Below are 27,707 nucleotides of genomic sequence, written 5' to 3'. Positions count from 1 at the left end.
GACTCCAAAGTGGGAAACCAGGAACATGGAGAAAGGAGATGAGAAATTCAAAGGCTTCTCTTTGCATGAAGTTAGGGCGGGAGACACAGGACTGGATTCACATGAAATAGGCTCTTTGGGCTTTTTCATGGAGCGGAATTTGGCAGATGGATGAAGACGAGGTGCTGTGAGAGGCACAATCCATGTCCGTCCCCCACAGGGCCCCGGGATGTGTTATTCTAGCAGGTGGAGCGTACATGCATCTCGGAGAGGACAGAAACTCACCATGTAATAAACTCTTTTAATCATCAGCAACAAATGCCAACATCTTTTTGACTGTAAAACCAAAACTGTGTGTCCACCTAAGCAAGTCTACAATCCGGGTCATTTGGTGCCTTAGCGATGGGGCTTTGCAGGCAGGGCTCGCGGAGGGCAGGCGGCCTGTGCCCGGGAACAGGGCGAGACCAGCGGCAGCATCCGGGAGGACCAGGAGTACGCACGGGGGGAATGGCAGCACCCCGGGCACACGGGGAAGGGGACCCCCCTGCGGCAAGGTGGGGCGCACAGGGCTGGGTCGCAGACCACCGGCATGCATGGGGCTCTCACTGGGGCGAACGTGAGGCACCTCCCCTGGAGGGCAGAGAAGAGAGAGAAGGTCACAAGAAGGTTGTCCGATTTGGGAGCGGAGGTTGCAGTTCCCTTGTCACGGTGGGCTGGGCTCAGGACACCTGCACCCATTGGTGGACCTTTCCCTGGGTGCTGGCCTCCAGCCTCCACTCTACTTGGTGACGAGCGTCGGCTGTCACCTCCTCTGCAGGGGCACTCCCCGCCCTCCCCAGGCCCGACCTCTGACCTTGGTCTCCCCCCAGGCCCGACTCCACCCAGGGCTGTAGCTTTGACCGGTTTGGGCCTCGGCATGTGTCTGCTGAAGGAGGACCCCTCCCCACAGCCTAGGCCACGGTGGGGCCCTGAGGCTGGGGGCTGCAGGGGGCCCCTGAAGGCAGAGGGTCTGCCCCACCCACTGTGCGAGGAAGCCCGTGCAGACCCTGCGTCTGTCTGCGGCACCTGCCGCCCCGGCGCTGCTGTCCTCTCTGCCCCTCCCTCCTGCGCTTGCCGAGGACCCCCACCCTCCACTCAAGGCCCCCGCAAGTGCCAGGAGAGTGACCAGAGCACATTGGCCCCTCCCTCACTCCCAGTAAGGAAGGGTCTCCCCGCGCCTTCGGTCAGCCCCCTGGGAGAAGGGAGACGGCCGGCCTTCTGGGACCCCCGCTCGCCTCCAGCGGCAGCACCTCAAGACCCCGGTGTCTATCTTTAGAGCCCAGCACCCCCGGTGCCCAGGAGGCCGGCCTCAGCAGGACAGGCCCGGCAGGGCCCCGGCGGGTGCTCGGCCGCCACCCTCGGCTCAGGCCCGGGGCCGCAGTCCTCCAACTCGCCCGCACACCCGTGTCCGCCTGGCCTTCCACGAGGGCCCGCCCGTGCCTGCTCTGAGCCAGGCGCCTGACATCAAGACAGCCCTGCTCTCAGGCACATGGCCCTCGGCTGCTGGAAAGCGAGCCCAGGGCGCCCATGTCCTTGAGGGGCCTGCAGAGCTGTGCACGTTGCCAGGTGAGGCCAAGGGGCCTGGAGACCCCCTCCAGCCTGTAGATGGAGGACGGGCCAGTGTGTGCGCCTGAAGCCATGGAGCTCGGGAAACTTCCATGGCAGCTGGAGGAAGCTCTGACACCGCCAGGACAGCCAAGCAGGGACTCCAGGAAATGGTCGCGTCACAGCCTCCAAGCCACCCAGGAAAGGCCACTGGAACCACGCGAGGTCCCCAGGCCCTGCTGACCTCACGTGTCCCTCCCCACACCCCAAGCACACGCCGGGGCCTGTCCTGTGTGGTGGGGTCACCTCAGGACCTCACGCAAGAGGGACAGCAGAGGACACAGAAGGCAGGTGGAAGCCAGCCCCGCACAGCTGGGGTCAAGCTAGGGTCAAGCTGGGGCCCGGCATGTCGGGGAGCTCAGAGCTTTCCTCTGCAAGACACAGGGCCTGACCCCCAACCCAGGACACAGTGGGGATCGGATTTGGGGGCCACGAGCCACCCAGGAGCACTTGGAGAGTCTTCCAGCACGTGGACACGCTGCTGCTGGGCAGACGCCTCCTCAGTCGGAGACCTGCTGTCCCCTGGCTGTGGTCACTCATTGGCCCCACAGTGCCTGTGCTGACCTGCAGCAATCCCGCTGCGGCAGAGACCAGGGCACCCTGCTCAGGGGTGCAAAGTCCCGACGAGGAGCAAGGGGCACGCCTAGATGGGAGGCGTGTTCTCCGGGGCAGCATTTGGTGGCCGGGTGGGGTGTCAGCTTGACCAGTCATCTACCGGATAACACAGCTGCCATCTCTAGAACGGAGCTGGAGCCGAGCCAGGAGAGCAGGAGGGAGAGGCTGGGCACGTGCACCGTCATCCACGTCTGCCAGCCCAGGGGACTGCGCGGCCCTGGGACCACTCGCCAGGCCAGACTCTTACCTTCACCAAGAGGAATTTCTCCTTTCCTGTGTTTACTAAGTGTGCTCGGCTCTGGGGGCGAATCTAAGAGCAGGCTGTGTGGCTCTAGGGTTCTCTTTCCTCCTGTCTGTTCCACCCCTGTGCTCACCAGTCCAGGGACGATGGGCCCAACAGGCATGATGAGGCTGATCTGATGGCAAGGGCACCGTGTGCCATCCAGAACAGATGTGCATGGAAACTTTACATCAGATCAGGCAGGGTGGAGGAGGGCTGCTGCAGCAGGTGGGCGAGCAGCGCTCGGGCCGCCCGGTCCTCGGGACAGCCGCACCCTCCCTGGCTCGGGCCTGTCTGCCCTGGGTGGCCTCAGGTGCTCTCTGTGCCCTCGGGCACACAGCAACCAGAGCTGCACATGCCCCGCACCTGCCAGGATGCAGCAGTCCTTCCACCTGCAGTGCCTGTCCTTGCTGGGCTTTCTCTCTGCTGGGTGCTTTTCCCAGATGATGCAGGACTAGCCTGGTCCCAGCCCAGAGCAGTCCTGGAGCACCGCCTGAGCCACAGATGTGGCGGTCAAGGGCCGGGCGCCTCCAGGGCCCCTGCCCCACCTGCACAAAGCGTGACGGGGGAGGCCGCGCAGGGTGGGCTGCAGGCCGGGCCAGGGGGCCCGCGGCCACGTGGGGACAGCTGCCAGGTGATGTAGGAGGACCACATGAGATCCCAAGTGCTGACCCGAGCACAGGCAGTGCAGGGTGAGGAGGGTGCTGGGCTCTGGAGCCAGGCCACCGGGTCCCAGTCCATCCCCGCCCCGCAGTGGCTGTGTGAGGTGGGGCAAAGCACAAGCCTCTCTGTGCTCCAGCTTCCCGGTCTTTACAGCTGCACGTAACACAGTGCCAAGGCTTGGGCCAGAGGAGGGGCCAGAGGGGAGGACTGTAGGGCTCCCCAAGGGCAGCTGCCCAGGAGGTCCACCATGAGCGCAGCACTGCCCTGACTCCAGGTGCACACGTAGTGCTGCCGTTTACCCCCCGTGCCAGGGAGCCAACTCCAGGGGACCGTGGCTACGTGGAAGAGCCTGTGGGGGCTGCACCCGGAGCCTCCCACATGGGAGGCCACCTCCCGGGTGGCATAAAGCCAGCTGACCCCCAGGGCTGCAGGCGCAGGGGCCTCGTGGGCCAGGAGCGCTGGAGCTGGCGGCCAGCCCTGCTCTGCAGCCCCTTGCCCTTGACTCTGGCTGTGGCCTTCAGCCTCCAGCCTGGACAGTCCCCCGCCCATCCGAGACCACAGGGAGGAGCGTGTGGGCGGCCACGGCCGGCCCCTGGGGCCTGCGTGCTCCTGAGGCCCCTGTCTGTGGGCACGTGTCACAAGGGAAAAGCACTGGGGTGTCGGCCCGCCATGAAATGGGGGCCACATCAGGTGCACTGGGGTGCAGCATGGACTGAACAGGGCACACAGGAGGTCCACCTTTCCCTGCAAAGGAAATGTGGTGTGAGGATGCATCCAGAGAGGGTCAGGCACCCCTGCTGCATGCCTGCTGGGGTGGTGGTCGCTGTGCTCAGTGTCAGAATTTGGAACAAGACACCCTTTTGGCGTGTGGGGTCAGTGGCTCATTTAGGGGACAAGTTCCCAGGTCGGGCGAGCTACACCAGGAGCCAGGAGAGGTCCCTGAGGGGGTGGTCAGGGGGTGCAGGGAGTTGGGCAGGAGCCCACGGTGGGCAGGGAGGCCTGCACTGGGGTGGAGTGAGGAGGGGGCAGGCAGGGGCCAGGCAGGAGGCAGGTTCCTGATATGGGGGGTGGGCAGGGCAGAGAACAGCCCAGAAGGAGCCCTGCGCCGGTAGAGGCAACACCTGGCTGGCCTGAGCCACAGGGTGGGGCGGGTCTGGGCCGAGCAGGCCGAACAAGTCACTGTGTCAGGACAGGGGTGGGGCTGGCTGTTCCAGTGCCTTCCGGGTCCACAGAGGGGCACGGAGCAGACGCAGGAGAAGGGCGGAGGGGCCCGGCCAGGAGGAGGTGGGACTCTTGTCCTCCAGGTGGCTCTTTCACCCCAGGACACTCGGCCTGGCAGGGCTCTCCTGACCAGGTGGGTGGCATGACCAGGGAGGGGGTCTTGGGGCTCCTCCTCCCTGCAGCCCTGCGCCCCGTGTCACCAGCCACACAGCCAGCAGCTCTTGTCCTCATTCTGAGGAAACCTCAGTGGGAACTGCTTACCTGCCTGCTGTGGGCTGCCCGCAAGCACCGAGAGACCAGGTGGGGCAGGGGCGGCAAGGCTCGGTCAACTTGGAGCACCTGGGGCACAGGCCCCCCAGCTTCATGCCCTCCCCTGGCCCCCGCACCCAGGGAGGAAGTAAAGCGACCCAGACCCTGCACTCCCCCAGGTGAAGCCTTCCAGCCAGGCCTCTGCACCTGAACCGTCGCCCTCTCCCCTGCCCCAGCCCTCCTCACCTCCATTTGGCTCAGACGCCCAGTGCCTGGGCAGTCACAGCAGCGGGTAATCATCACAGGGCGTGGCAGGCTGCAGCACACTGTCTGTGGGAAGAGAAAGCACCTGCTTCAGGGTGGCACAACCGGGGGGCTGGTGCTGCCACTCAGCTGATGTTTGTGGGATGAATAAGGAACGATCGAGTGAGGGACCCCGGATTCCATCAGCAGCCCGCACCCCCAGGGAGCATCCTCTGGGGTAAACAAGACATCATCTGGCTCATCCCCAAAGTGCTGCAAAGCTCCCCTGTCCCCTCACTGCTCTGACGCTCCCATTGGCAGAGCCTCCTTGAGGCTGTGCCCTGTGTGGGGCCTGGACCGAGGGCCCCAGGAGACAGGGGTTCATGCCTGCAGCTGTGCTCTCTGCGGGGAGCCATCTGTAACAGGGCGTGCCCAGGACGTCACTACTGGATGGGTGGCCAAAGAGAAGCGGGGGCTCTGTCCACTCCAGGAGCCTCATGAAGGAGGAAATGTGACTCAGGAGGAGCCTGAAGGCAGAGGATGGAGGGGACCAAGGATGGCACTGTGTGGCCGAGGCATGAGGCCAGCCAAGGACCCCGAGAGCCACAGTGACTGGCACTGGAACCTGCGGACCCGGGAGAAAGCAGGACTTCTGGGCTCCAGACCAGAGACAGTGACCTCCGGGTTCAAGCCACCCGGTGCATGGCGTTTGTCAGAGCAGCCCTGGCAAATGAAGACACCACATGCTGGGCTGGTCAGGGGTCCACGCACGGGCAGGGGACGCCCCTCAGCCACCGGGCTCGAGCTTTGAAAGCGTGACTGCCCCAGGCCCACCTGGTCCCACGGCTGCTGCCCTGAACCTGGCCCTGGGCTCCTCCAGGTGGGTGCCCCTCGCAGCTCCATGCCAGGTAAGCTCCCTTGCCCACCCTCAGCCCTGCAGGCCCCAAGGGCTGACCTGGCCAGGCCCCTCTGCCCACCAGGAGACCGTGATTAAGACAAGGGCCCGGCAGATCCCAGAGCTGGGTCCTTGCAACATGAGGCTCCTTTTCCAGAAGCTTCCCTGAGTCCTGGGCAAGTACCATCCTGCCAGCCGGCAGGGGCTCAAGTTCCCCACCTGTCTCAGGAGGGTCCGTGGCAGACCCCCACAGGCTGCCCACACTGCCCCTTTGGTGGGAGCCCAGGAAGGGGGACGCCTGGCTTTGCTAGCAGCCCCCATCGCCCCACCCCTGCGCCCTCCTCCTCCTGCTCTGCAGGCTCTTGGCACAGGCGGTGGAGCTCCTGGGGTGGGAGCGGACCCCTCCCTGGGCCGTGGGAGGCTCGGTGCATGGCAGATGAGCTCACAGGAAGTCAGGACGCACTTAGGACTTACAGTAGAGGGTTCCAGCAGGAGTCGTGGCAGCTCCTTTTCTGTCTAGATTGAGAAAAAAACATAACCTGTGCTGGAAGGTGTGATTTGGGCTCAGCCTCAGCCCCTGGGAGAGGTGGGGACCCTGCTCAGAACCGCGGGGCACAGACCGATGCCTGTGGAGCTGTGGCCAGCATGGCTGCCTCTGAGCCTCAGTTTCCTCCTTTGTCACAGGGACACCACCCCTCCCTGGACGGCTTGGGCAGACCATGCAGGCTGAGGCCACCCCAAGCCAAGAGCCCTTTGCGGGATGGTCCCCGCAGGCTTTCCCTCGAGCCCTCCCTGGGCAGGGACCCGCCTGCTCCTTCTCTGCCCCCCCCTTCTCCTCCTCCTTCCCGCAGCTCTCTGGATGGTCCTTCAGCCCCTCGAAGGCCCCTCCTTCCTAACCCAGGAGCACTCCTGTCTGTCCTCCTGCTGCCCTGCTGCACACTGGCCTCTGGTCACCTCTAGAAGGGCTGTGGGCACTGGAGCAGCCTGGCCCAGCGTGCGCAGCCTCCCCGTGAGCATCCCGTGGCAGGTGGGGCAGGAGGCCAGGGCGCCTCTAGGTTCCAGGGGGGAATGGAGCCTGAGCCGTGAGCAGTCTTGGGAGCTGCCACCATAGCAGGGGCACTCACCTGCCTGCTCATGTAGCAGGGCACTCACCTGCCTGCTCACATAGCAGGGGCACTCACCTGCTTGATCACATAGCAGGGGCACTCACCTGCCTGCTCATGTAGCAGGGCACTCACCTGCCTGCTCACATAGCAGGGGCACTCACCTGCTTGATCACATAGCGGGGCACTCACCTGCTTGCTCAGGCAGCAGGGGCACTCACCTGCCTGCTCAGGCAGCAGGGGCACTCACCTGCCTGCTCATGTAGCAGGGCACTCACCTGCTTGATCACATAGCGGGGCACTCACCTGCTTGCTCAGGCAGCAGGGGCGCTCACCTGCCTGCTCAGGCAGCAGGGGCGCTCACCTGCCTGCTCAGGCAGCAGGGGCACTCACCTGCCTGCTCAGGTAGCAGAGACACTCACCGGCCAGCACAGGTAGCAGAGGCAGCCCAGCAGCAGCAGCAGGAGCAGCAGGGCGGATGCGCCAGCCACGACAGGGATCCAGGGGAATTTGGAGCTGCCTTGGCTCTCGGTGGGGTCGTCATCCTCATACTGGTACTCCTCATCAGCGTCCTCCTCGGGGTCCTCCTCCTCATCAGTGCCCTCGTCTTCTCTATTCGTGTTCTTGCTGGCATGCTCGGGGGACTGCTCAGGGGACTGCTTGGGGGACTGCTCGGGGGACTTCCTGGGAGTGCTGGCTGCAGCATTCTTGGAGGGCTTTGTGGGCTCTTCTCAGGGGGTGTGTCGGGGGATTGTGCAGCGAGGCTTTGGCTGTTGACCTTGCTTGGGTTCCCAGCCTTGTCCTCGGTGGGTTTGGCAGCAGGATTCTCCCCCTGTGGAAGGGCCACCGTCACCATCCAGCCTTGGCTGCCAGAGAACAGGTGTGGCCAAGGGCTGGGCTGGGGCTGGGTGGTCCCCTCCTGGCTCCCGTCCCCTGGCATTCCACCCCCAGCCTCCTCCTCTCCTCAGGTGCTCCACCTCCAGGGACCCCAGGGGGGGCCAGGAGTCCATGGCCAGATGCCCAGACCACCTCGGCAGTGCCCAGGGCCACAGACACCACATGTGGCGGAGGCTGCCCCATCCCCCTGCTTGAACCCCAACCTGGAGGGGTGGGCCTTGGGGCCCACACAGCCAGGGGTGCCACAGGCGTGGACTCTGGTCCTGGTGGGCCCCCTGCCCCACCCACTCGCCCTGGCTGCCAGCTGCCCCCCAGCGTGTCTGCATCAGGGCTGGGCCGACGTGCCCCATGATGGGGGTGCCCCCACCCAGTACTCACGCAGTCCTTTCCACTGAATTTGAGGTTGTTGGCGATGAAGGTTATGCCTTTGTTGAGGCTGATTTCAACGAAGATGGGCCTAAAGCACAGAGGGGGTGGGCCGGTGACAAGCAGGTCTCCCCCATGGCTGAACCTTGGCCCCCAGCTCTCCTAGGTGCAGTGACTGTGCCAGCAAGGTAGTGGGGTAGTGGAGAGAACGAGGCAAGAGCTCCTTCCCCAGAGCATGAGGTCGGCCTGGCTTGGAGGCCCCAAGGGACACGGCCGGCCCCAGGAGCCCGGCATCGTCTGCCTGCCGTGCGGCCACGTGCCACGTGAGCAGCGGCCACGGGGGGGGTCACTTGGCTCCTCCTTGTGGACAGGGCACGTGGGCTCAGCTCTGGCGAGTGGCAGGAGCCCTTTGGAACCAGATGGGCTGAAGCGCGTGCCCCAGAAAAACCATGTTCACGACCTGCACCCAGTCCTGGGGTGTAACCCAATGTCAGTGGACCTTCTTAAGACATCGTTACGCTGCGGTCAGGGGAATGAGACTGCCCTTAGTGCTGTGACTGGGGGCTTTCAAGGGAAAGCCATTTGTAGGAGAAGACACTGGAAGTCCTTGGGAACCCGGCAGAGAGAGGAGAGCACGTGGCCGTGTGGCGGGGGAGCCACGGGACCCCAGGATTGCCGGCTGCCAGTACCAGAGCGCTGCCCACCCTGGAGGGAGCCAGCTTCCAGCCCCAGCACTGGCAGCCAAGAAAGCCCTCTTGTCAAGACAACCCATGGCTTGGTAGATGTCACAGCGTGGGGAAACTGAGGCAGGCACCCTCCACCTCCTGCCGTCCTCAGCAGAGCCGGGCCACATGGATCCCTGCCCACCTCCAGGACCACCCATCAGGGCAGGTACAGAGGGCTCCCTGGGTGCCCTGGCCAAGGGTGCCCTCACCCAGGACCCTTAAACCACTGCCCACCTGGTCTCCTGCCATGAGGGTCCCCAGACCGGGGCACTTACTTTCCAAGTACTTGAGGTTCTACTCCAGGACAAGTTATGAAGTTGTCTCCAGAAGAGTTTGCTGCTTTATCTAAAAGAAAACCCACAGGAGAAGGTCAGTGCACGTCCATCCATCCACCACCTCCTGCTGCCCTCGGCCAGACAAGTGGACCCTGGCAGGTGGCCAGCCTCTCCTTCGGTCATCGTCTACTCAGAGAAATTGTGGGATCCCTGGCCTTGCCCCAGGCACTGGGCAGCCGATGGTATTTAACAGAAGCAAGGCAGGCAGAGAGATGTTCTCAAGGCAGGAACGTTCTCATGACTGGATGGGGAGGCAATCCCATAAAATATAACCATGAACAAAATAAATGTCAGGGAGTGCGAAGTGCATGACAATGAAAACGGGGAAGGCACAGAGCATGCAAGTGAAGGGACATCTACTCAGAACAGGTGGCCTGGATCATCTCTTACAGGTACAATTTCTCATTTGGAGACATTACGATATTTGCAGATGGACAGATGTGATGTCCGGGATTTGCTTCAAATAATTGGCAGTGGGGATACCGACGTCACCAGCTTGGCATGGGTGGACCATTACTGACAGCAGGTGATGAGTATTTCAAGTTCATTCTATAATTCTCACAAGAATTGTATGCTGTTGAAACTTCACTAAAAATCAGGCCTCTCCAAGGAGGCAGTGCTTGCTCTGAGCCCCAACAGGTGAGGAAGCCATCAGGGAGAGGTCTGAAGGAGGAATGTTCCAGGCTGTGGAAGGGCCTGTGCCAAGGTCCTGAGGTCAGAACTACTCGCGCGTGTGCAGGGAGGAAGGGAGTGAGCAGGATGGGCAGCGTGGGCTTTATCCAAGGACAGCGAGTGTGCCGGGGCCTGACAGATCCCGGGGTGCTATGGACTTAAAGGCAGCAGGACTTTTGGTGGTTGGATGCAGGGGAAGCAAAGAGGCACGAGGGGGCCGTGAGCTTTGGAGGAGAGGACTGAGTGGCTAGGGGCGCCCTTTCCCGCGATGGGGAAGCCTGACAAGGGAAAGGATGTGGGCTGCTTTGGCTTTCCTTTAGCCTTCAGTTTCTGTGGGGTTTGGGACTGGGGCACAGGAGGCTGAGTGCAGGCCCACAGCTGTGGGGGGACCTCTCAGTCCACAGCCCACGCACTCACTGGCCCCTGGACTGGGGTGAAGGGCACTGCAAAGCCGCCCTCTGAGCAGGGCTCGGCCTCACGGTCATCCCCCAGGCTGGAGGAGCAGGACCTCCGCTTCCCAAGGCCCAGGGCCAGCTGCGCCCAGGAAGGAGGGTGAGCAGCAGCGTCCACTGTCTCTCTGCAGGATGGAGGCTGGGTCTGCCACCACCTGCAGCCCCCGAGAGCTGTGCTCAGAGCTGCTGGGAGCACTGCCCTCTCCAGCAGAAGGACCCTGGAGGTGGCAGGTCAGCCCCCTGCAGGGGAGAAGATTTAGGGGTGGTTCTTGTGGAATGTTTTCAAAACTAGGCTTTTTATCTCTTTAGAAATGCCAATTTTGGTGGGACTGGCAGCCAGGTGTTACTTCCTGGGCACTTGACCTATAAAGCACATGGATCAAAATGAAATGGAACCCCTGGTTACTGTCCTAACCACTTCAGGGGTTCCAGTCTCCTTTAACTTCAAGGGTGTCTTTTAGGAACCAATAGGTCTTATAAAGAAATATTTCTAGGGCATGAGAGTTGCATTAATTCCAGTTCAGTTTCTTTTCTTTTTTCTGTCAAATTTGAGAAAAATTATTTCACTATGCTGTATTTGAGAGGGTAAATGGTAGTTATTTGGGTTTGGGATCGGGGTAATGTTTTATTCTCTATTCTTTCCTCTAATTCCCTGTGGCTGCATCAATCTTATAATTAAGAATCTCTAACAATTGTGATTGTTTTTCTCTTTTCTACCACAGATCAGGGCTCTTCTCAACAAAATGGCTCGTTTCCACAGTGACCCGCTGACATTACAACTGTCAGAGGAGCCATGAACCTGGAGATCTGGAAACTCATCTCCAAAGCAGGGCTCGAGGTGAGGATTTGCTGTGGGAAGGTTGGGAGCCACTGGAAAATGGACTCCCAGGGAGAGGATGACCACAGCATGTCCAAGGTCAGGGTCAGGAAGCACAGGGCACTGCAGGTGCCACCAAGCCACGGCCAAGATGGCTCGTGGCCAAGACGGCTGCCTGAGGGGCAAGGTGGGCAGATCAGGAGGGAGGTGCCACCCAGAACGAGCTCATCACCCGAATTTATAGGCCTTCCCGCTGTCGTGAAAACAGCATGCTAAAGACAGAACTCATGGGACAGGGGGACACACTGGCTATTACATTTTTCTTCTCATTTCTCAGGTTTCCAAAAGTTTTCCCAGGTGTTTTAATAAGAGGAAAATGTGATTAGAAGTAACAAGACAAATTCTTCTCAGTGCATCAGAGCTGCTCATGACATGCCACGTGCCCTGGCTCTGCCCACGTGGTATGGCCGGGTGCCCGGCACCCAGCACTGCCTTAGAGGGGACACCAGGGACCCCCGGGGGGGGGCGCAGGAACCCCCAGCTCTCTGGGGAAGGACCTAGAAGCATTTCCAGGGCCGTCAGGTGGGCTCTGCCTGCTCCAGGAACTCTCTTCTAGGTGAACTAGAAGGTGCCCTCCGTGGTTTTGGCTGTCAGCACTGAGGGGCTCGGGCTCACCCACCCTGGGGAAGGGCAGGTAAAGGGAAACAGCACTTCCCTGGGCGCATCACCCACATGCAGGGTGGAGAGCCAGTGCTGAGATCCTCCCCATGCTCTGCCCACCCAGAGGAGCAGATGCCCACCAGTGCTGGAGAAGGGAGCCGTTCTGGGTCTACCAGGCGGCTGGGCAAGGCACTGGCCCAGGAAGATGCAACTGCAGCAAATGGAGGCAGCGAGGAGCCGGCTGGGAGCAGAGGGTGCTGAGGGCCACCCAGCAGCCCAGGCTCTGGGAAGGCCCACCCAGCCCCAGCTCCCTGGGCGCCGCCTGCCGGGCCCTCTGCTTCCTAAGGCTGCTCACCCTTGGTCACGTGCCTGGCACCTCAGTTCTGCCAAATAATAGGCTGCTTCTTACATTTTCACACAATTATTACACCCTCGAGGGCACCTCCCGCTCTACGTATGAGATCTTGCCATGACCACGGCCCATGTTACAGGAAAGAAAACAGGTTCAGGAGCAAGGCCCTGGGGCCTGGGCCTCGGACTCTGGAGTCCAGGCCTGGCCAGGGCTCCTTGTCTCAGCTCAGGATGAGCCACCTTCCCTGCAGGGGTCAGTGAACCAGGCAGGGCACAGGGCCCAGGCTGGCTGCCCATGCCCCCAGAGCCACCTGCGGCCCTGCTCCAGGTGCCCAGGGCCTGTTTCCAGTCGGGGTGGGAGGGGCCAGGTCCCCAGCCCATCTGACTCTACATGGCACGCTGCCTCTGACCCCACCAAGGCCACTGAAAGAGGCCATCAAGGGCAGGCAAGGCTGGGCATCTCAGAAGGAACACATGCTGTGGGGTCACTCGGGACTCAGAGGCATTTGGGCAGGTACTTACCTTCGAACTTGGTTCTGCTGAACTTGAATCTGCAAATTATGTCCTTCTTATTCAGGGCATTCGCAAAGCCTCTTCCGTGCACCTTGATATCAGGGCTTTCTGCAAGGACAATGTGGAACAGGCTTGTGAGGATGCGCTCAGGGCTGTGTTCCCTCGGCTCTTCCTTTCAGGACAGGCTGCCCCAGAATGAACACCCAAGGGGACTCAGGCAAGGAAGTAGCTGTGGGGACACCACCTCTGGGGGACACCACCTCCGAGCAGCCTCTTCTCTCCACTGATTCTTAGAAGCCCTGTGTCCTGCCAGGCCTCTCCTTAGGGTGAGCTCCGCCCCTGAAATCCCATGGGGCTCCCTAAAGCCATGGGATGCTGGCAGTGGGCAGTCACCCCTTGCTTTACAGGTGAGAGCAGAGCTCGGTCCAGGTGGGTCCAAGGCCCCCAGGCTGCCTGAGCTGGGCCTCCAGGCCTGGAGCCATGGGACTTCTGCACATACAGGGGCTGTTCCTTCATCCTGTCCTGTTGGTGCCCAGGGCAGCATGGAGGCCCCCAGGGCCCTGCTCCTGAGAGGCCCTCATGGCAGGGGCAGTTCCATCCTAGCCCTGGGTGCAGAGCCCTGAGTCAGCTACCCCAGCACCCACCTCTCCCTGGCCACCAGGGACCACTCCTGGCCCATGCTGGGCTCAGTGTGCACATCCGTCCCCATGTGAGAAAGGCTGACACGGAGGTGCCATTCGGTGCCTTGCACATGTCCAGGCACTGGGGGTCCCCTGGGCTTCCTGGCCCTGAGGCAAATACTACAGTGGCTTTAGGGAGGCCCGCTGGACCTTCGGCAACTCCATCGCCGTTCCACCCCGGTGCACCCACCTGAAATCCATCCATCCCCCCCCCCGCGCTGCCCCCTGACCCGGGCCTGCTAATTCCAGCCCTCATGCTTGGATGGTCCCCAGTCACTGGACCTGAGGGACTTTGCCTCTGAGGCCCGGCATGGCCCAGTGATTCCCTTGCTCAGGCAGCACCTGGTGGCTGTGGCCATGCCCTTGGAAATGAGCCATGCGGAAGCACCAAGGGCCAGGGGACAATCATGCCTGCCATAAAAGTCACTTCCAAGGCCAGTCCCTGTGCACGTGGGTTCAACCCCTTTGTAAAGAGGAACTTTGAAGATGCTATTACGAGTTAAGGAATGAGCTCATCTATGAACAAGAAACCCAGGGATCATATTTCTTAAAATGCAGAGAATATGCAAACACAGGCAAGGAGAAAATGCCAGGGGAGGAGACCATGGAGACTGCTGGCCTTGGAGTGGTAGGTGGGGGAGCCAGCCAAGACCCCCAAGGATTGTGAGGCACTTACACCAGCAGGCCACAGACCCCAGGAGAAAGCCTGGCCTGGAGCCCTTCATGTGGGACTTTGGGGGCCTCCAACATGATGAGCCAGGAAACTCCTGAGTGAAGCCAACCAGCACACGACCCTTGTCATGTAGCCTGGCAAGCTATGAGGACCTGTGGTGACAACATCACCTGCGGCTAATGGCAGGCTGTGTCGCTCGGCACGGGCTCCCCCTCCAGGCGGGGGGCACAGGCTCCTTCAGCCATGGCCTTCTGGCTGCACCCTCAGGCACATCCCTTCTCCCCCAGCGGGACGTGGGCTGGGCCTTGGCCCAGCATTGAGTCGCCACCCACACGGGCCGTTGCTGACCGGCCGACCCCGCCCACACTGAGCAGGGGACGGTGCTCAGTCATTTCCAACTTCCATCCTGGGATTATTTATATAACAGAAGGCGGAACCCTGACGAACACAGCGAGGCGTGGCTAGATAGACCCCAAGAAGGGACATTCCCTGCCGGAGTGCAGGCAAGCTAGGCTCTGGACGGGGCCTTCCTGCCCCAAGAAGAAGCCAAGAAGAAACGTCCATGGGCAAGTTCGAGTGGCGCGTGGACGACGGGCTCATCCTAAATCGCATTCCCTCGTTTCTGAGCATCTTGTGAGCAGAAGGTTCCCACTTTACAGAACCGGAGGCTACAAAGGGCCCTGGGCCAGGGCCCAGCTCGGCGCACGCAGCCCGGATCCCAGGCTGCTTCCCACGGGGCCCAGCCGGGGTCGCGCCACCCCAGCAGCCCTGCTCCTGCCCGTCCCTGTCTTGTTCTGAGCCGCCCTCTCAGGGCTCCTCCCCAGTAAGCCCCCGAGCCCCTGAGGAGTCGTCTGCTCCAGGAGATGTGGGTCCTGAGCCAGAAAGCCCCGAGCAGGGGTGGGCGTGGAGGGCAGGGATGGAGGCCCAGGACAGGGCCTTTTGGGGACCCCGGAATGGCGAGCACTTGCCCCCACAGCACAACCCTCACCCCCAGCCTCTACCTGGAACGCGCGTCCAGCCCCACAGCCCCAGCCGGCCTCAGGCTCCAGATCAACCCACCCACGCCCTGGACCCACCCCCACCCCCCAAGGATTCAGCTCCAAGAGGAACCTGCTTCCATGAGGGAAGGACAGGGAAGGGGCAGGGAAGAGGATGCCCAGGCAAGGACTTCTGCTCTGTGCAGCAGCCACTCCTTCCCCTTCCCAGCCCCTCACCACCCCTGCCCCCTCAGCACCATCCCGGGGCAGGGCATCCACCACCCGCAGCGCCGGCAGCCCCGGAGGGAGGCCGGGCTTTTGGCAAAGGGGTCTCTTCCTCTCAGGAAAAGGCCCTACACCAGGCCGCCTGGGTCAGGGAGCTGAGCTGGGCAGCAGGGGTTCCCCAGGAGGGAAGGGCTGGGCAGGAGCTGAGGGCCGACAGGCGGGCAGCACTGTGTGGGCAGCAGCTTCCAGGTGAAGAGCCTGGCGATGGGAGGGCCTCCCACACTTGGAGACCCAGCACCAAGTCACTGCTGAGCAGGTCCCCTCTGGCTGCGCTCAGCAGGGCCCCGTGGCCGTGACTGGGGAGAGGGCTTCTGCCCAGTCCCCAGGTGGGCGTGGGGCTCAGGATTCCACCTCCAGGAGGAGGCAGCTGCTGGCCGATGAGCAGGCACCCCTGCCAGGCTGGGAGGCCCTTCTCCCCGGCGCTGAGCGGGGGGCATCTGGATGTCGGGCTCGGCCATGTCTTTCCTCCATGCCTGAGCCGCACTTGTTGGGCTCCCCGTCCTCCGACGCTGTGACTTGCAGGTTTCAAATGGCCACTCAGTTTTGCACAGCGGGGATGATGGCTAATTCCTCCTGTGTGATGTCTGTCTCGTGTGCTCCTGTGCTCCACTGCCTGGTGCTGTGCTGAGGGGGCTCTAAATATGCTTTTCCTTTCTCATTGTTTGTTAAACATTTTGTTTTGAGAGGGGAAAAATGTACTTGCACACACATACCCACAAACACCCTCACAAAGCCACTCACAAATGAGCACCTTCCTGCACACTTCAAACACACTCACACACCACACACACACAAACACGTGCACACACATATAGACACCAAAGTATAAACACACAAAGGCACATACACGTGCACATGTGCACACACCACACATCCAAACACATATTCATGCTCACACGTACACATGCATACATTGCAAATACACACACACTGCATGTACATAGATACATACACAAACATGATTCTCACACATGCCCATGAACACACATAAACACACATGGATATGCATGCATACACATACACAACAACCCAAATATACACATACACATGCATGTACACACATCATGATATCCACATGCACACACACATGAAGTCTGAAACACATACACACAAACATGCATGCATGCACACATACAGGTTCATGCTCCTATTATACTCGTATCTGTGCACAAAAGCATGCCTGCACACACACACGATTGTTCTGGTCCACTAGGCTGCTGAAAGCAATATACCAGAAAGGGGTTGGCTTTTACAGTGGGGATTTATTAGCGTACAAGTTCATGGTTCTGAGCCTTGGAAAGGTCCAAATCAAGGCACCATCAAGATGGTACCTTCCTCCTGAAGACCACCAGCTGCCAGTGACCTTGCCTCCTCTGTCACACCACAAGGTCCTTGTTGGCATCTGCTGGTCTCCCTCCTCTTCCAGGCTGTTGCTTCCAGCTTCTTCCTTCCATGGCTTTCTTTCTCTTTGTGTGGATTTCATTGTCTTATAAGGACTCCAATAAGAGGATTAAGACCCACCCTGAGCCAGGCCTTAACTGAAGGAACCTCATCAAAAGGCCCTACTTACCATAGGTACACACCCACGGGAATGGATCAGCTTTAAGAACATACTTTTCTGGGGTTTATACATGTTCAAACCATCACACTCTGCCCCGTGAATCCAAAAAGACATGCTCTTTCTATACTGAAATACATTCATTCCATCACAATATCCCAGAGACTTAATTCATTTCAGTAACAATATTAAGTAAACTTCTCATCAAAAGCAGTTACAGCTGTCATCTGTCCTGGGGCACAATTCCTCTGGCTGTGGACCTGGGGACTCAGAGCACAAGTTACCTGCTTTCAAGAGACACAGAAGGGATAGTCATAGGACAAACATTCCCACTGCCATAGGGAGAAATTGGAAGGAAAACAGGGGTCACAGGTCCCAAACAATTCCAAAACCCTTCAGGTCAGACCCATGAGATTTCCAGGTCTGAGAGTCATTATGGAACAATGGTGTGACCTCAGGCCCTAGTACATCAGAAGCCCCACCCTTTCCAGGTGCTTGCACAGAGTCCCTGCCGCCACAAACACTGGGGTGAAGGCTTGTCAAGCATCTGAGTGGCAAACATCCTCTCTGCAATTCCACAGGCATCTGAGAAACCTGGCATGGTGGCACTCTTCCACAACAAGGCAGAAGGCCACCACCTCCAAGCTCCCAGGCATACTCACACCTTCCACATGGAAGTGCTAACCTCCAAGCTCCCAGGTGTACTCACACCTTCCATATGGCAGGGCTGACCTCCAAGCTCCTGTGTGTACTCAAACCTTCCACATGGCAGGCTGAGCTCCAAGCTCCCGGCTGTACTCACACCTCCACATGGCAGGGCTGAGCTCCAAGCTCCTGTGTGTACTCACACCTTCCACATGGCAGGGCTGAGCTCCAAGCTCCTGTGTGTACTCAAACCTTCCACATGGCAGAGCTGAGCTCCAAGCTCCTGGGTGTACTCACACCTCCACATGGCAGGGCTGAGCTCCAAGCTCCTGTGCGTACTCACACCTCCACATGGCAGGGCTGAGCTCCAAGCTCCTCTGTGTACTCACACCTTCCACATGGCAGGGCTGAGCTCCAAGCTCCTGTGTGTACTCACACCTTCCACATGGCAGGGCTGAGCTCCAAGCTCCTGGGTGTACTCACACTTCCACATGGCAGAGCTGAGCTCCAAGCTCCTGTGTGTACTCACACCTTCCACATGGCAGGGCTGAGCTCCAAGCTCCTGTGTGTACTCAAACCTTCCACATGGCAGAGCTGAGCTCCAAGCTCCTGGGTGTACTCACACCTCCACATGGCAGGGCTGAGCTCCAAGCTCCTGTGCGTACTCACACCTCCACATGGCAGGGCTGAGCTCCAAGCTCCTCTGTGTACTCACACCTTCCACATGGCAGGGCTGAGCTCCAAGCTCCTGTGTGTACTCACACCTCCACATGGCAGGGCTGAGCTCCAAGCTCCTGTGTGTACTCACACCTTCCACATGGCAGGGCTGAGCTCCAAGCTCCTGGGTGTACTCACACTTCCACATGGCAGGGCTGAGCTCCAAGCTCCTGTGTGTACTCACACCTTCCACATGGCAGGGCTGAGCTCCAAGCTCCTGTGTGTACTCAAACCTTCCACATGGCAGAGCTGAGCTCCAAGCTCCTGGGTGTACTCACACCTCCACATGGCAGAGCTGAGCTCCAAGCTCCTGTGTGTACTCAAACCTTCCACATGGAAGTGCTAACCTCCAAGCTCCCAGGTGTACTCACACCTCCCATATGGCAGGGCTGACCTCCAAGCTCCTGTGTGTACTCAAACCTTCCACATGGCAGGCTGAGCTCCAAGCTCCTGTGTGTACTCACACCTCCACATGGCAGGGCTGAGCTCTAAGCTCCTGTGTGTACTCAAACCTTCCACATGGCAGGGCTGAGCTCCAAGCTTCTGGACATACTCACACCTTCCACATGGCAGGGCTGAGCTCCAAGCTCCCGGACATACTCACACCTTCCACATGGCAGGACTGAGCTCCAAACTCCTGTGTGTACTCACACCTCCACATGGAAGGCCTGAGCTCTAAGCTCCTGTGTGTACTCACACTTCCACATGGCAGGGCTGAGCTCCACGCTCCCGGACATATTCACACCTTCCACATAGCAGGGCTGACCTCCAAGCTCCTGTGTGTACTCAAACCTTCCACATGGCAGGGCTGACCTCCAAGCTCCCAGGTGTACTCATACCTCCACAAGGCAGGGCTGAGCTCCAAGCTCCTGTGTCTACTCACACCTTCCATAGAGCAGGGCTGACCTCCAAGCTCATGGGTGTACTCACACCTTCCACATGGGAGGGCTGACCTCCAAGCTCCTGGGTGTACTCACACCTTCCACATGGCAGGGCTGATCTCCAGGCTCCTGGGTGTACTCACACCTTCCACATGGCAGGGCTGACCTCCACACTCCCGGGTGTACTCACACCTCCACATGGCAGGGCTGACCTCCAGCTTCCTGGGCATACTCACACCTTGGCTGGGCTGGTCTGCTCTCTTGGCTGAATACTGTCTACAGTGCAGATCTCAGCTGCCATCATTGTGCCTTTGAAGTTATTTTTCCATCAGTCTACCCCTTTTCTGTTCCTTATAGACCAAACTGGTAATGGCTCCATTCATACAGATTTTGCAAAAAACGTGTTGGTTTCACAGGTAGAATACTGGGGTCCAGGCCATAATACAAAGGACCTTCCAGAGATCCTCCCTGGATGGTTGTGTTCCCAGTCCTGATACACACTGACGACCGGCTCCCTGTTCAGGGATGTTTTCACATGGGGCACTATTCTCTGGGGACTCGCTTTTCAGAAGCTCAGAATTTACCACCCATCAATATCTGCTCTCTTTGTGCCCATCAGTTCAGTCCTCAGCTTATCCCTTTCCTCTCACATTTTACTATGAGCTGCAAGGAGAAGCCAGGCTGCATTTTCTACATTTAGTCTCATATCTCCTCAGCTACATTTCCAAGCTTGTCATTTCCAAATTCTATCATCTTCCATATGATATCAGGACTCAATTTTGCCAAATTCTCTGCCATTTTAAAACAAGGATTGCCTTTCTTCCAGTTTGCAATGACACATTCATCATCTCTGACTGAGGCCTCATCGGAAGTTCCTTTAGCATCTGTGTTTCTACCAAAAATCTCTTCAAAGTACTCTGGGCCTTTTCTATCATGCTTTGCCCAATTCTTCCCACCTCTACTCTCTCTCCCTTCTAACAGTTTTTTAAACATTTTAGGTATTTGCACTAGCAGCTACCCACTTTCCTGGTACCAAGGTCTATTCCAGTTTGCTAGGTTGCTGACAGCAACATACCAGAAATGAGTTGACTTTTACAGTGGGGATTTATTAGCATATAAGCTTACAGTTCTGAGGCCTTGGAAAGGTCCAAACAAGGCATCATCAGGATGATACTTTGTTCCTGAAGATGGGCTGTTGGGACCCTGGACTCCTCTGTCACATGGCATGGGGTGCATCTGCTGATCTCTCTCTTCACTTCTGGGTTTCATTACTTCCAGAATCTTGCTTCTGTGGCTTTCTCACTCTTTTTCTGAATAATCAACCCAAATGCCCATCAACAGATGGATGGATAAACAAAATGTCATTTATACATACAATGGAATACTACTCAGCTGTAAGAAGGAATACAGTACTAACACATGAGATAATATGGATGAATCTTGAGGACCTTATGTTGAGTGAAGCAAGCCAGGCATTGAAGGACAAATACTACATGACCTCTCTGATATGAATAAAGCAAGTCAAGCTCTCTCAGAGAGCTGGAGACTAGAAGATAGGCTTACAGGAAATAGGGGGAAAGAAGAAGGTTGTGAGCCATTGTCCACCTGGGCAAAATCTATCATTCACTTTAAACAACTCCAGTAAGAGGACTGAGAACATCCCTGGGCCATGCCTTAACTAAAGAAACCTCATCAAAAGGCCCTACATGCAATAGGTTTACACCCACAGGAATGGAATAGCTGTAAGAACATGCATTTCAGGGGTCCATGCAGCTTCAAACCACCACCACAACACACGTATATACACACACAAAAACATGCCAACACACACATGCACACATACAGACTCATGCAGAGGCACACACCTACACACACACCCATATGTATGCACACACACACATACATATACACATACACAAGCAGACACACACACACCTCTGTCTACACCAGTGACACCTCAGCCCTTACCTCCCATGCAGACACTGGTAGGCTCCAAAGATTTAATTTCGATACAGCTCTTCTCAATTACCTAGAATCCACAGTGGGCAAGAGGGCAGGGTGTGAGCTGTGGGGAGATTCTCGACAAGCCCCTCCTCACTTGCAGCTTCTCACACCCATCAGGGTTCTCACATCCAGTTCCCACTCACCTGGGAACTGATGCTTGACAGGGAGTCCAGATCAGGGACCCCAAACATATGGTCCTTGGAGTCTGCAATTCCTTCCAGCTATGAGGGAGAGGAGGTGGTTGGGATGTACAGCCAGGGCATGGAAGGGGCAGCTGCTTCCACAAACGGGACAGTGCCTGGCCAACACGTCAGGGTCTGGGCAGTGTTTCCCTGGAACTAGATCCTTCCATCTGCAGGAGAACTCATGGGGGGCGGCCTCCACCCTCAGCTGGGGTGCAACCAAGCCCACCAACTCCATCCTTTAAAGTGGACGGGGTAGACCCAAGTAATTGGGGGGGTTAGGATGGCATCCCTGGGCTACCCAGGGAAAGCAGCCTCTGACACCTGCCCCCAAACAGGCTCAAGGGTGGCCCCTGCGTTACCTGCTCTCACTTACCTGTTTTTGCTCAAATTCATTTGCGCCAATGGCGAAAACGATTGCTCCCATCTTCCGAGCCTTTTGAGCCTAAGAGAAAGAAGGTGTTGAGTAGAATTCCCCAGAATCAGTGCAGCATAATGACTGTAACGATGGATTGGACTCACTTCCTCCGCAGCCAGCCTGTCTGCCCCTTTAGGTATTTTTGCAGCCGTCAGAGCATAGACAATGCTGGTGACCTTCTTACCTGGAGGACAAGCAAAGAGGGCCCAGGTGGGAACGGGACCTTGGGTGCACCAGGGAGCCGTGGCGGCAGAACCTCAGGGCTGCCCGTGCGGGCAAGGTCTGAGCAGCTCACTGGGAGGCGCATGTGCCGGCCACCCTACTCTGCAGGCTTTCAGCAGAGAAGGGCCTGAGCCCAGGACCCACCTGGCAGACAGGAGTCCAAGCCCACCTCAGGGCACCTCCTGCTAGGCTGCCCCACCCTCCCCCACCAGATGGTACCACCTGTGCCAGGAAGGGAAACCCAGCTCATGCACCTGACAGGTGCAAGACTCCAGAACAGCAGGGAGACCACAGGCTGACCTGCCGTAATGGGTGGGCTGCAGGTTCAGGGTAAGGGCTCCTTGAGCCGGGCTGGCCTCGGGGTTCCTGCCAGTGTCCTGGGCCCCAGAGCCCCTGGCCAAGGCCCTTGATGGGGGACCATGCACCCAGCTAAGGGCTCTGCAAAACCCAGTGCAGGCCCCTGGGAAGCCTGGAAGGACGTCAGTCCTGGTCTGAGGACAGCACCCAACACCATCAGGGAGGGAGGCACAGGGTGAAAGGAAGAAGAGCTGAAAGCCACAGTGCAGCTCAGAGGGCACAGCGGGCAGCAAAGGGCGGCAATCGAGAAGATCCATAAACCAAATCCTACGTCTGTGCGGGAACATTGGCTGCTTCCTTTTTTTTTTCCCAAGTGCAGGTCAGAGAGGGAAATGGCCTCACCTGGACACACCTTCAGCCTCTCAAGACCAAAGGTGCAGGCAGGTACCTTAGTTCTCATAAAGGCGAGGTGGGTATTACCTTAGCCTCCTTGTCCAGGGGAGGAATCTGTAACTCGGAGACCGTAAGGAACTTTCTCCAACTCAGAGCTAGAATGTGGGGGAGGGATTGGGACCCGAACGCGCTGATGCCCAAGCCCGGCTTTGCCCTCGGCCCCTGAGCCCACGGCGGGCAGGAGGGGCTTACCTCCAGTGGCGGCTTTTCTGATCATCATATTTGCCTGCAAAAAAGGAAGGAAATGTTGGGACAAGGGGTTTAGATGAACAAGGAGCACTCCAAGAACGCAGTCAGGCGGGATGAAAGCCCCAGGCTCCAGCAGCTGTACCTTCTCTAGTCCTTCATTCACGTATGAAAATGTCACGAGAATGGGCTCAACTGTTAGTCTCCGAAGGCCTTGTTGAAGATATTCTCTGAAATGCAACATGGAAAAGGCAGTGGAGGTGGGCGTGGCCCTCCCCCGTCACTCTGCGTGGACGTGCAAGGACGCGGGTGCATCTCACACGCAGACAGGGCTCCGCTGTCCCCATGGGCTCGACCTGGCTTGCTGGGTGCATCCCTTACCCACAGCACCCAGCCCCCAGCCCCAGGGGCCCTGCCTCTGACCATCCTCTCCACAGTGGGGGCATCCCTGCATGTGCAGCTGCGAGGCAGCACTCACGAGGGACCAGTGTTTCCGTGGAACTCCTGGGGGACCGCCGGCAGGCGGCCCACGGGAGGCTGAGTTTGGGAAAGCTCGTCCTGCTTCTCCACTGCCCACCCCCTCCTCTGTTCAGCAGCCCCCTGTGCGGGGGTGTGGACTCAGTGCCACTAGATGCTTGTGTCAGTGCTAGAGGAAGCAGCAAATAGGCCTGAGAGGGTTCCTGGGCTGCTGCGGGAGAAAGGCCAAAAGCTGGGAGGAGCGTGGGCTGTGAGCAGAGGGCGGGGCAGTGGGGGCAGACTTACAGGCCCGCCCAGCCCAGGAGGTGGGGCTGGGACCCCTGGAGGCTGGTGTGCAGGCTCCGCCTCCCTGGGCAAGCCCCTCCTCTTGCAGATGCCTCTTCCCCTAGGAAACCCCCCTCCCAGGTCTCACTCTCCTGACAGCCCAGCTGGGGCCACCCAGCCCCTGTGCTCTGGCCTCTGCCCCTACAGCAGACCCTCCATGACCCTGCACCCACCACCCATGGCCACACGCTCTCCACACCCCCCCAGCGGGTCAGGCTCCCTCTGCTCCCAGGCCCAGGGCCCCTTCAGGCCCCACCCCACCCCTCTGCCCCACCCCTCCTCAGCTCGGGCAGGGAGCACCTGTGGGAGCACCAGTCCCAGGCCGCCCCAGCTCTGCTGCAGGCCACGCGCCCCCAGGGCTGCTGCTTGAGGACTTGGGGCTCCCTGCACGTGTCCCTCCTGCATGGCTCCCACAGCCTCCTGCCTGGGGGGGGCCTTCCTGGCCCAGGCATGCTCCCCCTGGACACCACAGCCCCACCCAGGGGCCTTCCAAGACTTGCTTCCTCCCACCTCCAAACCCACATGACACACACTCCCCCTCCATGCTCTCACCCCTGCCCAGAGCATCAGCCCTTGCAGCTCCTCCTGGAGCACCATGGGGAGGCCTGGCCCCCCCGGTGCCCCCTCTCGGGTGCTGCCTCCTGCTTCCCCTGCTGCCCTGGCTTCCCTCCAAGGTGCGGGCAGTGTGCTCTGCTCCACCCCCAGGCACCACCCACAGGATGACATATCCCCAGGTCTCATTTGGGCTCCCCACTCGGCATGGGGCCCCACCCCAGCGCTGGTGTCCCCAAGTGCCTGGACCCTGCATCCACCAGGCACTTCCCCAGCCCCACCCCCAGGCTTTGTGACCCCCTTCAGGCCACTGCATGCCCCCAGCTGTGCCCGCCCCATGCTCGCAGGACCCTGCCCTTGGGCTCCTCTTTTTGACCCTCTCTGGCTTCCCCGGACCCTTTGCTCCAGCACCCTGACTGCCCCCATTGTCCCGCCTGGCACTGGGGCTCACTCCTCACTGCCCTGCCGGGCCTCTGGGTCCACCGAGGGCATCCAGGGGTCTTACTCATCTGAGGTGAGGTCCATGGACACGTAGCCCCGAGAGTCGAACGTGATGAAGCAAATCCGCATTTTTGGGCTGCGAGGAAGTGCCCACTTGTGAGAGGCCACTCACAGCTGGAAGCCGCACACCCAGGCAGCCAGGCCAGGCCACAGCCCAGCTGCCCCCTCCCTACCACATCTCACGTTTGAGCCCACTCCCCACCAGACAGTGCCGACAACTTGAGTGAAGGATTTGGAGGCTTCACGCAAGAGCGGGTGCCAGGATGGCATTCTGCCCACCTCTAGAGCCCACACCCCAGAAGATGCATGTGCACACCTGCACACACCTGCACACACCTGCACCTGCATCTCTGAGGCATCTCCCTTCTACTGTGATATTCTTGCAGCTCTGTCCCTCCTTCCTCTCCGCCATCTCCCCTCCTCCCTCCTCCACCAATTAGCCCCCTCTGGGGAGTTGGTCACCACCTCCCTGTCTTGGCCATGGATGGTCTTTACTGAGCTCCCCCCCCCTTGGCACCACCCCTCGGTCACCACAGGGGGCATCCACTGGCATCTGTCCATGTGTCCTCTGCTCTGGCTCAGAGCACTGGGCTCGGGGCTCCCACCCGAGGGACGTGCAGACCCCTAGAGGCTCCAAGGGATATGTGCTCTGCCTGACCAGGGCCGAGCTCCCACAGCCCAAGGGGCCTGCAGCTCGGAGAAGCCTTACTTCTTTAATTTATTTGCGATGTCGGCAACAAGGTTGCAAATGCTTTTCCAGTTTTTCCCCACAAATGTCGACCTGAGGACAAGAGGGCATGGGTCAGGGGGACGAGGTGCCCTGTTGGGCAAGAGGGCAGGGAGAGTTTCTACCTGTCCCCCAATTCCAGCAGCCTCTCTAACAGGCACCTCCCTCCCACACACAGCCTTGGAGAGCAACAGCCCTCAGGCCCCATGGCGCATCTGGTGAGCAGGGCAGGGGGTGCCCCCAGCCCATTTGCCCAGGTCAGAGGAGCTTCCTGGACCAGGGCCTTCCAGTGCTGAAGCTGAGTCAGCCCCAGGCAGATGGAGGTGTGGACCCTGGAGGGGCCAAGAGGGCCAGGATGGGGGCGGTGGATTGGCTGGCTGAGCCCATCAGGTACTGACCAGCAGGGAAAGCCACAGGCCCTCCCACCCACACTTTCAGGTACTTTCTCCCTCTGAGTAAATGGAGAAGCTTCTCCAGGTTGTGTTCAGTGCCTGGAAGAAGTGAGGTGGTTGGAGAAGGCTGAGGCCCCTTCTGGCCAGGTGGGAAGCTGCTTGTGTCTATGTATCTCCCCTGGGTTCAAGGTCTTTGCACGTCCACAGATCTGTTGTGTACAGCTTTGTGGAGCTGGGAATGACTCAGGTTATGGAGGGAAGTGGCAAGTGCCTGGGTTCCTTGCAGGCCTGCAGTCTGAAGGCCTGCAGAGGTAAGTCATGGGGGCAAGGCTGGCCCCAGGCCTCCTTGTTCCCTGCTGGCTCTCTCCCTGGATCTGGGACCACTCAAGTCTCCCCTAAGCCATGCATCAGAGGGACCAACCCACAGGGAGGCCCTTCCTTTCCCTTCCAGCAGTTAATGTACCTTTGGGCAGTTTGGAGCTCTGTATCCCATAAAAAACATGTTCTGAAACCAAATCCATTACTCTGGGTATGAACCCTTGAGGATAAGGACTTTGATGAGGTTGCCTCAGTAGTATGTGGTCCACGATGGGTCCTAATCCTGTTACTGAAGACCTTATAGGTAAGGTCACAGAGAAAAAGCCACAGAGGGAGCAGCTGGAAGGTAAAAGTCAACAGAGCCAAGAAGAGAAGGGGGAGACCAGGAGAGGCTGCCATGTGCATTGCATCATGACATAGGGGCTCAGGACCAAAGACCTAAACAGCCTGCCCTGGGAGGCCAGTCTTCGGGAAGAAAGCATCATCTTGGCTTGGACCTCTCTCAGCGTCAAAACCATGAGCCAATAAATTTTTTTGTCTTTATTTATTTTTCAATATTAAATTAAAAAAATATGAGGTCCCCATATACCCCCCACCCCCCTTACCCCACTCCTCCTACAACAACCTCCTCCAACATCATGGGACACTCGCTGCACTCGGTGAACTCATCTATGAGCACTGCTGCACCACCTGGTCAGTGGTCCACATTTAAGTCCATACTCTCCCCCAGTCCACCCAGTGGGCCATGGGAGAACACACAATGTCCAGTAACTGTCCCTGCAGTATCACCCAGGACAACTCCAAGTCCAGAAAATGCCCCCACATCACATATTTTCTTCCCACTCCCCACCCCCAGCAGCCACCATGGCCACTTTCTCCACCTCAATGCCACATTTACTTCCATCACTAATCACAATTCCAGAATAGAGCATCGGCAAGTCCTCTCTAATCCATACTCCACTCCTTCATCCTGTGGACCCTGGGATGGTTATGTCCACTCCACCTCTGTATCAAGAGGGGGCTTAGCTTCCACTTGGATGATGGATGCAGTTCTCCTGTTTGCAGTTGTAGGCACTCTTGGCTCCCTGGTGTGGTGGTTGACCTTCTTCACCTCCCTGTTAGCTGGCTTTTTGTTTAATCCAACCCACTGTATGGTATTTGCTTTAGCAATGAGGAAACTAAAACAATTCTCAATGTCCTGTTTACAGACATTGCTATACACCCAAGAGCAAACTTCTCCTCCCCTCCCTCCTTACTGCCTCCTCTAGGCTTTGTCTAGAACTGTCAGCAGGGCAGTGCTCCAGGGTGTATTCACCAAATGCAATGAATGTGTCTTACTGATAAAAGAGGATGTTGATGTGGGAGGAGCGGGGGTGGGGGGTGGGGAGTGGAGTATATGGGAACTTTTGTTTTTTAACGTAAGAGTTGTGTGATGTATTTATCTTTTTAAAAAAAATTTTAAATAAGTAAAACTGCCAGCAGACAATGAGGAAACTAAGGACAGATGGTTCTAATGATATCAGGATTATCAATTATGGGGTATTTATATCCCAGGCAC

General features: G+C 58.7%; 1 protein-coding gene and 1 long non-coding RNA gene across 2 annotated transcripts; both read right to left on the bottom strand.

Annotated features, from left to right (window-relative positions):
- Positions 1–263: 263 nt before the first annotated feature.
- LOC131278964 (anthrax toxin receptor-like) lies at positions 264–21,721 on the bottom strand. Its single transcript, XM_058299595.2, has 11 exons — positions 21,659–21,721; positions 21,244–21,321; positions 21,065–21,125; positions 12,690–12,788; positions 9,156–9,225; positions 8,168–8,246; positions 7,587–7,724; positions 7,315–7,536; positions 6,264–6,305; positions 4,898–4,981; positions 264–609 (listed from the first exon to the last, which is right to left on the bottom strand). Exons 1-11 carry the CDS (start codon positions 21,707–21,709, stop codon positions 376–378), a joined length of 1,158 nt encoding a protein of 385 aa, XP_058155578.2. The 5' UTR covers positions 21,710–21,721; the 3' UTR covers positions 264–375.
- Positions 21,722–21,803: 82 nt separating this feature from the next.
- LOC139439136 (uncharacterized) lies at positions 21,804–23,547 on the bottom strand. Its single transcript, XR_011648970.1, has 4 exons — positions 23,337–23,547; positions 23,004–23,088; positions 22,865–22,898; positions 21,804–21,884 (listed from the first exon to the last, which is right to left on the bottom strand). It is a non-coding gene; the product is annotated as an uncharacterized lncRNA (long non-coding RNA).
- Between the last annotated feature and the right edge of the window lie 4,160 nt (positions 23,548–27,707).

This window comes from Dasypus novemcinctus, chromosome 6 (assembly GCF_030445035.2).
Source record: "Dasypus novemcinctus isolate mDasNov1 chromosome 6, mDasNov1.1.hap2, whole genome shotgun sequence".
Taxonomy (NCBI): domain Eukaryota; kingdom Metazoa; phylum Chordata; class Mammalia; order Cingulata; family Dasypodidae; genus Dasypus; species Dasypus novemcinctus.
The sequence above is the reverse complement of the archived record's forward strand: the minus strand, read 5'-3'. Positions and strand labels throughout refer to the sequence as shown.